This window comes from Brachypodium distachyon, chromosome 1 (assembly GCF_000005505.3).
Source record: "Brachypodium distachyon strain Bd21 chromosome 1, Brachypodium_distachyon_v3.0, whole genome shotgun sequence".
Taxonomy (NCBI): Eukaryota; Viridiplantae; Streptophyta; class Magnoliopsida; order Poales; family Poaceae; genus Brachypodium; species Brachypodium distachyon.
Window position 1 is genome coordinate 69,584,291 of NC_016131.3, and position 15,434 is coordinate 69,599,724.

At 46.9% G+C, this 15,434-nt stretch overlaps 3 protein-coding genes across 6 annotated transcripts; 1 reads left to right on the top strand and 2 right to left on the bottom strand.

The window, feature by feature from the left end:
* Positions 1-309: 309 nt before the first annotated feature.
* LOC100834438 (COP9 signalosome complex subunit 4) lies at positions 310-5,814 on the top strand. Of its 4 annotated transcripts, none has more exons than XM_024456788.1 (14): positions 310-635; positions 725-876; positions 2,510-2,613; positions 2,698-2,758; positions 2,824-2,916; positions 3,009-3,109; positions 3,475-3,583; positions 4,229-4,273; positions 4,363-4,431; positions 4,516-4,607; positions 4,668-4,728; positions 5,077-5,136; positions 5,262-5,321; positions 5,488-5,814. In XM_024456788.1, exons 1-14 carry the CDS (start codon positions 500-502, stop codon positions 5,560-5,562), a joined length of 1,218 nt encoding a protein of 405 aa, XP_024312556.1. In that variant the 5' UTR covers positions 310-499; the 3' UTR covers positions 5,563-5,814. The 4 variants fall into 4 exon arrangements, with proteins under 4 accessions (XP_024312556.1, XP_003558584.1, XP_010229032.1 ...); XM_003558536.3 differs by having other exon boundaries at positions 4,686-4,728; positions 5,488-5,789; XM_010230730.3 differs by having other exon boundaries at positions 4,516-4,585; positions 4,664-4,728; positions 5,488-5,570.
* Positions 5,815-5,973: 159 nt separating this feature from the next.
* On the bottom strand, positions 5,974-9,173 carry LOC100839669 (vicilin-like seed storage protein At2g18540). The gene is made up of 5 exons (XM_024456787.1): positions 8,608-9,173; positions 8,292-8,482; positions 8,097-8,177; positions 7,637-7,975; positions 5,974-7,525 (listed from the first exon to the last, which is right to left on the bottom strand). Exons 1-5 carry the CDS (start codon positions 8,897-8,899, stop codon positions 6,323-6,325), a joined length of 2,106 nt encoding a protein of 701 aa, XP_024312555.1. The 5' UTR covers positions 8,900-9,173; the 3' UTR covers positions 5,974-6,322.
* A 2,131-nt stretch (positions 9,174-11,304) lies between these two features.
* LOC100835049 (polyol transporter 5) lies at positions 11,305-13,394 on the bottom strand. Its single transcript, XM_003558538.4, has 2 exons — positions 13,038-13,394; positions 11,305-12,929 (listed from the first exon to the last, which is right to left on the bottom strand). The coding sequence occupies exons 1-2, from the start codon at positions 13,165-13,167 to the stop codon at positions 11,494-11,496; spliced, it is 1,566 nt and encodes a 521-aa protein (XP_003558586.1). The 5' UTR covers positions 13,168-13,394; the 3' UTR covers positions 11,305-11,493.
* Between the last annotated feature and the right edge of the window lie 2,040 nt (positions 13,395-15,434).

A 15,434-nucleotide genomic window follows, 5' to 3' on the forward strand; every position in this document is an offset into this window, starting at 1 on the left:
TCTCTTTTATATAGACCCAATGGATAAGAACACACAACAAACTATTAGGTAGAGAAACGAGTCAACACGGGGGTTGGTGGGATCGGACGACTCGGTGGCCACCCCACGGTTCCTCGACACTTTACACTCGACTGGTCACGAACATTTGAGATCCGTCAATTGTGTTCGTGACAAGGCCATATTAAATTGTTGACGGCTATGGGCCAGTGCCCTTTTCGATTCCCATGGCTATGGGCCAGTTCGCCCATCTAAATGGGCCTGAGCATGTGACATGCTAAATGAGTATACTCCATGCTAAATTGTTGACGGCTGAGTTGCCGGAAGCCCATATTATTGGACATCGAGCGAAAAGGCAGAGAGGCCACGCTCTGTAAAACCCGGATCCAGTTCTAGATTTTTCCTCCCATCTTCGCCGCAGATCAAACGGCAAAACCCTAGCAACGCCGGCGAGAATCTCACCCCCCTCCGGGTATCAGCGACAGCGGAGGCGGAGGAAGCCATGGATAGCGCCCTCGCCAGCGCGGCGGCGATCGCCGACCAGCGCCAGAAGATCGAGCAGTACCGCCACATCCTCGCCTCCGTCCTCTCGTCTTCCCCACCGGACATCGCTCAGGCCAAGCGCTTCCTCACCCACAGTAACGCGCTCTACTCAAAACCTAACCGTAGATTTCTGGATTTTTGGTTTTCGTTTTGGGTCTAATGGTTGGGACTGCTGCGAGTCCAGTGGTGTCGGACGAGGTGCCGCTCGTGGTGTCGCGGCAGCTGCTGCAGACCTTCGCTCAGGAGCTGGGGAAGCTGGAGGCGGACTCTCAGAAGGAGGTTGCCCACTACGCGCTCACGCAGATCCAGCCTCGTGTGGTCTCCTTCGAGGAGCAGGTATAGCTGCTATGTAATGCCATGATATCTCAACCTGTTTTTTTGGAAGTTGGCAAACATAGAACTAAATAATCCGCACTTTCTCACTAATTATGGTACTTATGGAGCTGCTGCTGAAACGGGGGTTCATGTATTTTAGGATACTGTTATGCATTTTTGTTGATGTCTGTACTTCTCTGTCATTTTGATTTTTGTCTAGCATACTTTTCGATGGAAATACAGCGATAGGTGAGCCATGCCAGTCAATCATGCAGCAATTGCAAGACGTGTTTGGCTGTTAGCCATTAAGAAGACCTAGTGCTAGGTCAGCCAGCCAATTGCAAGCCACATGACGGTCACTTTTTCCAGCCTATTCCAGAAATTTATTAGCCCATATGGTTACTTGTGGTAGTTCGGTACTAGGAACGAACAGGAAATTATTGGTCAATGACTCAGGTTAATGGCCCGAAGTTTGTTAGCCTATTCATTTAGCTTGCATACCATGTAAAGGCTGGTAGGTAGAGATTACACAGGAAGACGATAATTAAGTGATGTGCAAGTTCGTTCCTAGATGCTTGTTAGCCTATATTGAGTAGTCTGTGGTAGTTAGAGGCTGCAGGGAAAGAAAACTGTCGGGCAGGGTTTATAGCTGTTAGTCCATTTTATTAATTACGGAGAAATGAAGGCAACACATTCTGGTGCTGTCGAGGGATTCATGTTCCTTTATAATTACTTGTATGCATGTCATCTTGTGCTGAATTTTGTATATTGTGTGAGATCTTGTGCATGTTGTTTTATAGACCGATATAGCAACCATTTGTTCCTATGGATGCATATAAGTGCAATCTGGGCTCAGTTATTGATTAAATCAATTCATTTCCTTGACCTTATTTCCAAAGATTATGTGTTTACACTTTTTGCTTGGTTTTTTGTTTGTACTTAATAGTCGTGTCTGAGTAGAGAAGACACCACAATACAGGGAACTACTGCTGCCTCTTATTCCATGCTCATAGTGTTGCATTGCATAGTAGAAACCTAAATCTATAGATTGCTTCATGCAACACGGTCCATGCTCTTTCATTGCATTTCAGATAACTGAATATCTACTGGTTGCTTCTTTAGTGTTACTGTTTGGGAGTTCTTGTTAAAGTTGCAATTTGTAAAGTTTCATGGGCTTGAACTTTGTTAAGATGTTGAAAATGGGACCAAAATTGGCAGTTAAGGAGCAGTTGTATTTATCTTTATTGCAAATATGGCAATCATGTCAGAGATCTTAGCTGTTCATTCCTAGACAGTAGTTATTATGAAAGTAAACTAAGATGGAAGAACTGTGTTCTTTTACCAAAATCCTTAGTTTTGGACGTTATGTGTCGATCGAAGGTGGTTGTTGTACAACCATGCAGGAAAAATGCATATTCATGTTGGTGGAGTGAAATTATGCATTAATTTAAGTAATAATAGTACTGCTATTTCAGTTTTTGCATATAAGTGAGAGTGAAATTCTGGTGTTTTCCCCCACTAACACCAGTAACGGATAGTATCCATCCCCACCCCCCCAACTATCACCAGTAACTGATAGTATCCCCTGCTATCACCAGTAAAAGAAGTGTTACATTATTTTTAATCCGTTACTTGGCTGGCTATTTGTGTGCAGGTTGTAGTGATTAGAGAAAAACTTGCAGAACTGTATGAATCTGAACAACAATGGTCGAAAGCAGCACAAATGCTTAGTGGGATTGACCTGGACTCAGGAATCAGGTAGACATTGGCTTTTGTCTCTCCAAACATTTGAGTGGAATTTTCTCCAAGTCGTCAAATTCTGACAATCTTTTAAATTATCAGGATGCTTGATGACACAAACAAATTATCCAAGTGTGTCCAGATTGCTCGGCTCTATTTGGAGGTTAGTGTCTTTTAGCGTTCATTGTCATTGCATTGTCTACTGGACTAATGCAGCTCTTTTTGTAGGATGATGATGCAGTGAATGCTGAAGCTTTTATTAACAAAGCATCATTTTTGGTCACAAACAGCAACCAGGAAGTTCTAAACTTACAATACAGGGTCTGTTGGTGCTGAAACAGTTTAACAACTTATCTATGTACAACTAATGGAAAAGATATATTTACTCAACTCTTTCTTTCCTATCTCTGAAGGTCTGTTATGCACGAATTTTAGATCTGAAGCGTAAATTCTTGGAAGCTGCAGTTCGATACTATGGTATATCTCAGATTGAACAGCGCCAAATTGGAGATGAGTAAGACCTACTACATTTTGTTGCTATTTTTTTTTTCTCTTCTGCAATTTGTTTTCATATAGCCTGCACCTTTTCAATTGCTCTATTGTATTGTATGCTCATCTGTTGTCTTATTGATGCAGTGGTGCCTAATTTATATCCTTCTTGCAATGTTCCAGTATTTTACTCACTACATGTATTTAAAATTTTGAATTGCCCTACTTGATAGCCATATTTTAAATTCTGCTGCATGAGTAAGACCTACTACATTTTGTTGCTACTTTTTTTTTCTCTTCTGCAATTTGTTTTCATATAGCCTACACCTTTATCACTTCCATATCTTCTCAAAAAATTATTGATGGAATATCCTTTGTGTATTTTCTTAGAGAGATTGATGAAAATGCTCTGGAACAAGCTCTTAGTGCTGCCGTGACATGCACAATATTGGCTGGTGCTGGTCCACAACGCTCTCGTGTTCTTGCTACGTTGTACAAGGTATTGGCTTTTGGCTCATGTCAGTAACCTGTGATTTCACACTGGTTTTATTTACTGTCATTTTCATTTCATGTTGTAATAATTTCTAGTAGTATCGATCATTGTAGCTCTCTGGACCTGTGTTTGCCTATTAAAAACAATTAATGTAATACAGCTTTGCTGGAGCTGTTTCACTTATTGAGAGGTTTGGACTGTCCGGGTTAAGTTGCTAACATACATGAGTTGTGGCTTACTGGTTTCCCTTACTTACCCAATATAATCTTGTGATGTCCGCCTTTCTTTGTCCATTTGGTTAAAAACAAATTTCGTTTTACAACACATTGAATTACATCCTAGAAATTTGGAAACACGCCATTGTTAAACCAGTGATAGATAACTCCATCTAAGGTCCAAAACATCCTTGTCATATGAAACTGTCTATCTGCCTTTTCTTTAACCGTGTTGCTAAATCTCTATATCTTAACTATGCAATTGTAGACTGTTCAATGTCTTTCTGATTTCTGAATGACATATTTGTTGGCTATGCTGCCTGAAGCCAACATTTAGTTATCTGCAAATTTACTTGTTTTTCAGAGTACAGCTTATGTTAGTGACTCGTTAACTATGACTTATGACATGATGTTGTGATGCTTTTGCCCCTTCCAGGATGAAAGATGCTCAAAGCTCAAGATATACCCCATACTGCAGAAGGTATCTGATGTTGATAATACTCCCCTGCATTATATTTAGAATATAAGTTATCTTCATTGACAGGGTCTATACTTTTTTCAAATATTCAGGTTTATCTTGAAAGGATTTTGAGGAAACCAGAAATTGATGCATTTGCAGAGGAGCTGAAGCCGCATCAAGTAATTCAATTTTCAGTCCTTTGTAGCTCTTTCCAAATAAGTTATCATTTATGATATTTTGACTGGAGTTTTATTGTCCAACAGAAAGCTCTGTTACCAGACAAGTCTACTGTGCTTGACAGGGCAATGATTGAGCATAATCTCCTTAGTGCCAGTAAACTTTACACTAATATCAGGTAAATGTTAATGGATATTTTTCTACTAGTACATCATTATGGTTCGTTCAATGCAGCCAGGTCAACTTATTTCTGCAGCTTTGATGAGCTTGGAACATTGTTGGGCATTGACCCCAGGAAGGTATTTTTCTTTGCTGAGGTGTTCTTTCATTTCATTCTACAAGCAATTTGGACTGCCTGGCATGTTTGTTTGTGACTTGGGAGAACGAAACTTAAAAAGATTGTGAAGCAAGAAATGAAACATAATAATTTCACAAACCAAAAGATGGAAACATAGTTTAGGATCAGTTCCTCGTTCTTATTTCTGTATCTATTGACTACAGGTATGCAAATGCAGTCACTGCTTTGCTTGATTCTGTCTGCATTTTTCTTTCGGTATAGTTGAGTAGACTTACAGAATTATATAATCTAGGATACTATGCAGTCATTTAAATTCGAGCCTTCTTACTCGTGACTTCTATACTGGCAGGCTGAGAAGATAGCATCTCGAATGATCTGTGAAGATAGAATGCGGGGTTCAATTGATCAGGTATTTTGATGAGTTCCCCTTTGGATTCATTATTTGCTATTAAGTCATGGATTTTTGGATTATATCTAACAAACCATTTTTTTTGGGATCAATTTGAGATTCATTCGTATATGATTGTTTTACAGGTTGAAGCTGTGATACACTTTGAGGATGACAGTGAAGGACTGCAGCAGTGGGACCAACAGGTTTGTTTACCAGCGCATTGTTGTATACTTTTGCACTTCATGCTCATGGTCTAAGCAGCAAATTTGTCTCCACAACTCCACAAGCACCTGCTATGTTATACAACTGTAGACTAAAAACCAATCCGTCAATTTCTAAGCGTGTATTGAATGCACTCCACACCTGCAGATTGCTGGACTTTGCCAAGCGGTGAACGACATCCTTGACAGCATGTCGAGCAAGGGCATCGCTATACCTGTCTGAGGGAGTCCAGCTGCTTCGATGGATACCTGTCTTGAGTTTGCCCATCCAGCTGCTTCGATGGTATCCATGTACTCTTGTCAACTTCCTGGATTAACAATTTTGTAGATATTTGGTGATGCAAGTGCTAGTAATATGGTCATACCTTCAGAGTCAAACCAATACTGTCGAACAATTTCATGAGAAATCCGGGTGGAAAATGCCGCCCTAAACAAGTGCTCTGGTTTTCAGCGGGTGTGATAGGCCTCTTCACTATACAGCGAATTTGTTTCCAGGAAAGGTTGGTGTTGGCGATATACGGCTACATTGGTTCTATCGGTCCTCCGAAGTCAATGGCGATTGTTTAGTTCCTCGTACTGCTGACTATTAGTATCCCGTAAAAAATGGAACTATGATCTCGACCTCAAAATGAACGAACCATGAAAAAGCTAGGGAAGATGTACCATGGCACTGTGTTGTACTGAAAAGGATACAGAAGCATTGCGGTAACTCATACGGAATGTCCTTTACAGTTTTCGTATTGCCGACTGCCGACCGGCTCCCCAAGATATACTACAGTACCTTTATTTACGTGCACATGATGCAAAGAGGGACGGGCTCTTCATATATACAACCAGCTACAACAAGAACAAGTGGGCAAAACAGAAGCACGCTAGTAGGCTTGCCCTCTACCAGAGCAAGCTAAGTTCACCATTATTCATACGTAGTACACAGGAAGGTAAAGATCAACGAGCTGCAGCAAAGCATCTAAAGGTAAAATTGTTCAGGCGCTCTGTAACACGGCGCCCTTGCGAAGACTGTAGCGTTTCCTCAGTTTCTTGGCCGTGTGGTTCTGCAAATCTCCCCAGTCGCCGCCTTCGTCTTCTTTCCTCGGCTCATCTTCGCGGCCTCTGCCTCCTTCCTCCTGTTTCCTCCTTCCTTCCTCTTCTTCACTCGGTTCATCACCTCCTCCACCGCCGCCGCCTTCCTGCTCTCTTCTACGCCTTTCTTCCTCTTCCTGCTCTCTCCTTGCTCTCTCTTCCTGCTCTCTCCTTGCTATTTCTTCCTGCTCTCTCTTTGCTTCCTCTTGCGCCTCCTGCTCTCTCCTTGCTCTTTCTTCCTCCTCCTGCTTCTGCTCTCTCCTCGCCCTCTCTTCCTCCTCTTTCTTTGCCTTCTCCTCTTCTCTCTTCCTTTCTTCCTCCTCTCGTCTCGCCCTCTCCTCCTCTTCTCTCCGTCTCCTTTCTTCCTCCTCTTGTCTCGCCCTCTCCTCTTCTTTCCTTCTCTTTTCTTCCTCCTCTTCCCTCCCCCTCTCCTCTTCTTTCCTTCTCTTTTCTTCCTCCTCTTCCCTCCGTCTCCTTTCTTCCTCCTCTCGTCTCGCCTTCTCCTCCTCTTTCCTTCTTTCTTCCTCCTCTTTCCTGGCCTTCTCCTCCTCCTCTTCTTTCCTTTTCCTTTCTTCCTCCTCTTCCTTCTTTCTCCGTTCTTCCTCCTCTCGTTCCCTCTTTTCCTTCTCCCTCTCCTGTTCCTCCTGCTCCACCTTCTTCTCCAGCTCCTCCGCGCACGAGACGCACGTCAGTATGGTCGAATCACTCTGCGCCGAGAGCAACTTCTCGACAGCAGTCGAGTTGTCCTGCCCCAGCGACAGCGCCAGTATCTCCTTGCCGATGACCTGCAGCGCCGAGAGCTTCCCGGCCAGGAACTGCGGGTGGTTCTGCCCCATGTGCGTGCTGAACCCGACGAACACGAACGAGTCGTTGTTGAATGACATCTGCGCCATCGGGTGGAACCGAGGCACCACGAACACGTCGCCTTCCTTCACCCGGAACAACGAGTTCTTGCACTTGATTTCTTCACCGCCCTTCTCGTGCGGCCCTCTTTTGCCCTCACCTGACGGGCTGCTCGGGCATACCGTCTGCACGATCCCTGAACCGTGGGTCACGATGGCGATCTCCGTCGCTTTCGGGTTCCAGTGCGGCCCCATCATGGAACCCTGCAAATCAATCAAAGGGTCAAATATGTATTTTAGCATGAGAACTGAAGAGCTACTGAATGCAGCACAGGAGCGAGCAGGGAATGTGATACAGTAAGCTAGCTCACACACCGTGGTCAGGTTCACCATGAACATGCCAATGTTGGATTCCCTCAGGTTCTGAAGGTCTTCGTTGGTCATTGTTTTGCTCCATCCGTGGCAGTTCTTCACGTCAGGCTCGCCGGAGTAGAAGTTGAACGTCTTGTCCTTGGACTTCTTGTCCTTGTCCTTCTTGTCCTTAGACTTCTTTTTCTTCTTGTTCAGGAACTGCGGGTCTCGGATTCCCCAGAACGCGTCAAAGATTTCTTCCGCCCAATTCGAAGACTCCTGTTCCTTGCCTTTCGGATTGTATGGTATGATCAATGGTGGGCTCGGCGCCGATTTGATCGGCTCCACCACTTCAGTAGGAACCTTTGGAAAATGAAACAAATTCACGTGGCTAGTCAGTGTACTCCAATTTCCACATGGCAAGGCGTGTGCATATGTACGTTTTACACTAACTGTTCAAATCCCAATCGAAGTTCTGTCTTACCCCAAAGCCCCGTCGGAGAATTTCTACTTCAAATCCTTTCAGTAGATTACTGACGTTCGAATAAGCTTCCGACGTCGGATGCTGCAATAGCGGGGGCAACACGAATGAATAAGCGGCTCACTGTACCAAAAATATAACAAGTGTCGATAATTTAGCTAAGCGAAGAGAGGGTGTTAAATACTCGTATGTACGTACAGAGGGGTCATCAGAGCTGATGGCGCTGCTACTGAAGATGGCATAGATCCGGAGACGCTCTCTGGTGGCGTTGGGGTAGCTCTGGATGTACAGGATGGTGCCCTGCTCCAAGTTGTAGACGTCTCCTCGCTCCACCTCCAGCGCGCTCGCCTCGCTGCCCCCTTCTTGTATGTACGTCACCTTACCCCGTCCTGCGGCCAAAAAATCACAACCGATATTCGCATGAACGCGTGCACTTTCTACCAGTGTTCAAGTTCAGCCGTATGTAACTAACAATCAAGTATTTTTACTTGCTGTTGGTGTTCAAGTCACGTACCGCTGTGCACGTAGAAGACCATGTCGGCGTGGAGCTCGACGGGGAGGAAGAGAGAGCCGGGCTCCATGGTGACGAACTGCAGCCGGTACACGGTGCCCGCCGCGTCGTCGGCCACGTCGGCGGCCGTGACTGTGCCGGCCTCGCTCGCCGCCACCACCCTCCGCCGCTCCTTCTCCACGACCATTCCTCCCACCGTGGCGCCCCCGTTCCATTTCTCCTCCCCGTACGCCGCCGCCGATGCCGCCGACACGAACAGGAGCAGCACGAGCCACCGCGCCGTCGCCGTCGCCATGCTAAATCAGTCTTTGTGTTTCCCTTCGCTCTCCTGGACCTCGCGCGGGTCGATCTGTGTGGAAGGAAGAACGGGAGGCATCGGGGCTTCGTATATGTACGTATAGCCGTGTGCCGGGGCGCGTCGTGCTGGGGCTGCTTGCTGGTGATGGCGTGGCGTGAGCCGGAGGCCGTGGCCGTGCATGCGCGCAACGTGTGCACTGCTTGCGGGAAGAGAGTTTGGTGGCTCGGGGTTGCGGGAGGGCGTGTCGTATGTTGGCCACTTGCTCGTCGTGGCGCAGTGAGGTGGAGCTGGTGCGGTGCGATGCGATGCATATCTCTAGTCTCTGGTGCAGCCCACTCGAAGTTTCCGTACGGCTTCGGCAGCGTCGATATCTTTGGATTGCGGATTTCAGTGTTTGTAGGAGCCGAGGACTTATCGGGAAGTAACCGCTTCATTTCAAATCGTGTTCAAATTGATTTTTTTAAAAGAAATTGATTTTTTTAATGCACGTTTGTATCGTTGTTTTGTCATCTAGTTTGGAGTGAAGTGAATTTCTGTTTTATGTGTTTTCTTAGAAGGCGAGGCCAAATGTTGACTCGAAGATTTGCTGCAAAAAAACTAGTAATTCTCAAGTTTTTTGAAGACCTTTGGTCCTTTATCCTTCCTGAGAGTTTTTGGCACAAGTCGGAGATGGTGGCTTAGAATATTTTAAATCGGGGTGGTTCGTCCGTTCTTGTTAGATTACAAGATGCATGGATATGTTCTTGAGAATCTTTACTCTTTATTTGCTTGTTTCTTTTTTATCCACTTTGTTCAACTTGTGAATGGTATTTCTATAACAGTTTAACTTCACCATCAAATCGTATATCTGGGAGATCTCTTTTTCGAAAAAATACATGCATTATTTGTTTTTCTATAGCACTAACCTATGATCACAAGCTAGTAGTAAAACACTATTGATCTAATACAATACATCAAGAGCACTTCAATCACAAAGCAGTTGGGTGGTGTTGGAGGAAGAGTTCCGAGGAGTGCCTAGGGAAGAGGCGAGTGAAGGAGGTGGAGGTCGGTCACTCACACGTGTCTCTTCACGTAACACTCACAAAACCTTCTATGTTGACGTCATGTCGGAGTGGTGGGAGGGGCATGACTCTCTTCATGCAACACTCACAAACCCTTTTATTTCAAAGTCATGTATGCCTTGCTCTAATTGCTATATTTGTCTTTATTTATCATGTAGATATATTGTCAACAGAGAGACATGAGAAGAAACCGATAGCCTTCTAAGGCAATTAATTATGAGACGAAACACAATACAAAGATATTAAAAAAGACAATACACCTACTAGACATAGGGAGGAGTATAAAAAAGGACGCAAAAGAGCATGATAACTATGCGACAATCCTAGACAAGACCAAAAAAAACCTTTTAAATCCAGAGAAAGTATTAAAAGGAGGTCTAGTTTTCAAGATCTCAACATCAGAAACACAACAACGAAAACGATTTATTATTGGGATGTTCGATTCAAAAGTTCTTACATTTTGTATATATTTTGTTGTGAAATTAATTATCTCGCGTGAGTCTCTTTTCGTGCCTAGGGTAACAAGTGACATGTGCAGTGACTGTCATGGGTGACTCGAAAAGCTTAGGTATATATACGAGCACACGCCGGTTTGTGTAGGTGGAGCCGTAGAGGAGCCCCTTAATAAGTGGCATGTCAAGTATTCCGGATGAGTTTCTCATCGTGAAAGAAAAAAATATATTTTAAAACTAAAGTTAATGAGAAAAAGTCTCAATAAAAAAACATGCAAAAAGGAAAAGACTAAACTAAAAGAAAACCTGAGGAACCATCTTGGGCCGGGTCTGAATGAAGAACTTGTGACCTGTCAGGGGCTGATTGGCCGTCCGCGTGATGCGAGCATTGGGCCAAAATTCCTTTGTCCGGCCGAGATACTATTGTAGTGAAATTATCACATCAGGGCGCGAGGAAGTGATGTGGCCTTGGGCCTCACCGATTGTTTTTTTTTTAAGAATGTCGGTCAATTAGTTTCCGTCAGTTATTTCTTGAACTTGAGTACTCGTAGTTGTGAACTGCAGTGTTTCTTGAACTTGTCAAGTAGTAGTCGATTTTGAAAAAACATTACGGAGTAGTAGTAGTGATTTGATAAAACACACACCCCACAACGAGTTGTCTTTCATCAAAGATTCATCACTGTCCGGAGCTGTATGGTACTCCGTATTCCTTTTTTTTTACGACTGAATAGGAATATTCCAACTGATAAGCAAATAAGTCCACTTGGGATCGAAACGACCGAGAGGACAAATATGGGATATGGCACAGTACTGATATCGCAAGCCCTACCTTGCACACGTGCACTTTCCTTTGGTATCGATGATTAAAAATTGGCAGTTTGGACAATAGTGTGCTCTACATCGCAAACTCCTTCGATTTGTATATAGTCTCGAGATTATCACGGACATTGGTCATGTACGTATCATTCGCATCCATGTTTAGAAATCTCCGGGGCAGAATCCATACCCACCAGTACAAATATACATCTAGATACCGAAGCTTCGGGACCAATTAAACACGTCCACATTACGTACCTAGCTACTGAGTAGTCAACTCCGTGGACTTGTTCTGCTGCCCATGGCCATCTTCCTTGACGCCGTCAACATCACCACCACCACCACCGAAGAGCCTCTCGGTATCCTCGAGGCTCCTCCCCCTCGTCTCCGGCAGGAAGAAGAACATGAACACCCATCCGGCGGTCGCCACACCAGCATATAGGAAGAAGCTGCCGGCGAGCGTGATCTTCTTGGATAGCGAGTAAAACGACATGGTAATGGCCCCGCTCATGATCCGGTTCATGGCCGTCCCGAGCGCGCACCCCTGCGCACGCAGCCGCAGCGGGAAGATCTCGGAGCTGTACACCCACGCGATGGGGCCCATCCCGATGGAGAACGACGCCACGAACGTCAGCACGGACGCGATGCTCACCCCGGACAGCGCCGGCGTCGCGCCGCCGTCGGCGCGGCCGATCACGTGGAGCGCCGAGGCGAGCGTGAGCAGCGAGGCCACCATGCCGCCCGCGCTGGTCAGGAGCAGCGGCCGGCGTCCCACGCGGTCCAGGAGGAACGTCGCCACCAGGATGAAGAGCGTCTTGCTCGCGCCCACCGAGATGGTGGCGCCCAGCGTGTTGGCGTCCGTCTTGATGCCGGCACTCTCGAACACCCGCGGGCTGTAGAGCACCACGGAGTCGATCCCCGAGGCCTGCTGGAAGAACTGCAGGCCCAGGCAGGCGATGAGGATCCGGCGCACGGGCGGCGTCGGGTGGAGCAGGAGCTCCTTCAGGACGCCTTCCCCGTGGGTGCGCTTGCTCTTGCGGGCGATGGCCGCGACCTCGTCGTCGTCGGATACCCCCTCGGGGATGCCGACGGCGTTCTTGATGTCCTCGAGCCGCGCCACGGCCTCCTCGGGGGTGTCGGACGTCTTGTCGAGCACTTTGCGCGCGTCCGCGATGCGGCCCTGCATGACGAGCCACCGCGGGGACTCCGGCATGGCGAGCACGGCCACGGCGAGGAAGACGGGAGGCACGGCGCCCGCGAGGAACATGGCGCGCCAGCCGACCCGGAGCGGGAGGCCGTGGAAGGCGTAGTTGGAGATGTAGCCCAGGAGCACCCCGGTGTTGATGAACACCTCCGGGAAGGACGTGAGCAGGCCCCGGGCCGACGTGGGCGCGACCTCGGCCGTGTACACGGGCGCGATCATGAGCGCGTAGCCCACGCCGACGCCGGCCACGAAGCGGCCCACCATGAGGACCGCGTAGCTCGGGGCCAGGCCCATGATGAGCGCGCCCGCGAAGAAGATGACCGCCGCGAGCACCATGGTGTACCGCCGCCCGATCCAGTCGGACGTCCGGCCGGCGGCGAGAGAGCCGACCAGGGAGAAGATGTTGATGATGCCCGCCAGGATCTCGATGTCCGTGTCCGTCACCTTCAGGTCCTTCTTTATGAAGATCTGCGCGCCGCTCATCACCGACACATCTGCTCGGCGCATGCATGTACTGTATTTATCAGGTCTTTCTAATAGCTGGGCGCATGCATGTATTTATCACATCGTAGTTAGCTTTCTGGCAAGAGGGGTGCACGAACCGTAGCCGAGAAGGATGGAGTTCATGGAGGCGAGGACGGCGCAGGCGAGGGCGTACTTGTTGAGCGGCGCACGTTTCGCCGGCGCCTCGGCGGCGGGGGTGTCGGCGGCGGCGGCGGCGTCCTTCGACATGGCGAAACGGGAGGCCGGAGAGACAGAATCGGCGTCTACGCAGGGACCAGGGATGGATGGAGTTTGTATGTGACGTGGCTCTCGGCACACTCTACCTGTGCCCTGCTCCTGCCGAGACACTGCCGACTCTGTCTCACGCTACTGTGACCGGCGTTCGTCTTCAAATACCCTGCGAGTGAGGACCTATAGCTAGGGTGTTGCTATCGTTTGAATGGAAAATGTCGAACGAATCTGCGAGATAGTCTCATACTCCTTTTTCTTCCTTTGACTCGTAGTCTTGCACAGTGTACTCTTCTTGTGGTTAACCCTCTTTTGTGCCGAGGGGGCTTTAAACGTACGTGATATACAGAATGTACTTCCATTATACATGCATTTTGTCTACCTTTTACATGGAAAGTGGAATGTCTCACAAATCTGCATCTCCGAAGAGTGGTGGACTGAAGCTCGTAAGCACGTCCCCAAAAGCCTGCGGAGAGATTTCAATACTATCACAATCCTTGTCCATTGGAGGCTATGGAAGGAAACGCAATGTCAGAATTTTCCAACAAGAAGCAGCCACGGTCGAGCGGGTGGTTGATCTGATAATTGAGGATCTTCGCTCCTGGAAAGCAGCAGGCTGCATTGTGGCGTTTTGATTTTTTCTGTTGTCTTTCATGTGGTTTTCCTAAGCTGCTCAGTGGTGCCGTGTGGTGCAGATACCTCTCTGCTCCTTGTAGGTCTTTGCTTACTCTTTGTACCTCCTTGTACCCTGCCTTTTATTCCTTAATATAATTTCGGCTCGGCCCTTCGAATGTCTCACAAAAGCTCTCATCGCTTATCAAGGGTGAATTTGTGTACAATTGTGATTGCAATTTCAAAAGCGCAGGTGTGCTGCACAATATAGCTAATTTATGTTGTTTTCAAAAGAGAAAGATGCCACTTTACACTCAGATTTTCTGGGTTAATTACTTAATTTTCGCACGTGGCAAGGTAGTGACGGTGCCACAAATTCCTACCAATCGCGTAAAGCAGACAACGACCTAGAGTATCCCAGAACTGCCGTTCCTATATATGATTTCTTTCATCCATTAAAGGTTAAGAGGAGCAGCGCGTGCACGTATGTTCATGTTATATCTAGGAGCATGATGTGACCAACTGGTAGTTTGGACAATGTGTCTTGCATGTCAGGACTACGGATTTATCAGATCTCACCATGATATATTTGTCGTTGACTCGTTGCTAACCCGTATAGGTTTTGTCGAATCGGGTGTTCTGATCGCTTCTCTTATCTTTCTGCAAAGATTATCCCAAGTGTTCTCTTGGACAATTCTTGTACAGTAGGAAGAAATAAACAATTTTCATATCGAATTATCGTGGCCGAAAAGCTGTTGAATAGTACTAGGAGATCCAGTGGCGTGCATGTATCCATTGCTCATAGGAATTATCTCATCGAAATGCATATGAATGAATCGTGGTGGTGCCACGTAATATCGTCATCTGCATCTATCGATCGTCTTGCGTAATATTCTACCGCTCATCTCATGTTCCACGGATCAAGGGGTAGTATGCCCTCCAGTAGACCAGGCCACTCGGTCCCTGTAGTTCAGTCTTGTGAACGCGAAGCAAAGAAAATGTCACCGGCCGGCAAAGAGGCTAGCTTATTGCAACCTGACACTGCGTCATGTTGAACTTTGGCTCAGATTGACTAGTCCAAGGTTTCGTTTTTCCCGTGAGAAGAGTATTTTTCAGTTTTCTACGTGACAATCACCCATGACTCCGTGGCAGCCACCATGCAAAGCGAGACGGGTCCGGCTGAAGCACTGACTCCTGAGCTCGACCGTGCAAGTGCAGGACACCAGGAAAGGATGCTTGACTGAAGAATTCTGGCGTCAATGAAAGCCACTGGCCGCAGAAACGACATGGAAATTCTTGCCTTCGTTTTACTTGTAGGTCCCAATCGCCAATAATTTAGGACGCCTGGCTCTTACACGGTTACGCCTTTGTCGGTCTTTTCACGGTGATTCAATCGGATTGCGGTTCGCGACAACGCAGGCGATCAGTTTCAGTCTCTGCGCCACCTCTTTTTTTCATTTTGTTATTGTTGATCGTGGGCGGCTGCCATTTTTAAGTATAGCATAGTCTTGGAAGGATTCATTTTTTCTCTCGTCCTGCATCAGGAATTTTTGACTGGCACCTACCGTGTTGGACCGCGACGTCTTAATTTTACCCTGACATAAAAGGTGTGACGCGTACACATTGCCTTCGTGCACGTAGCTTTGGAATCAGCG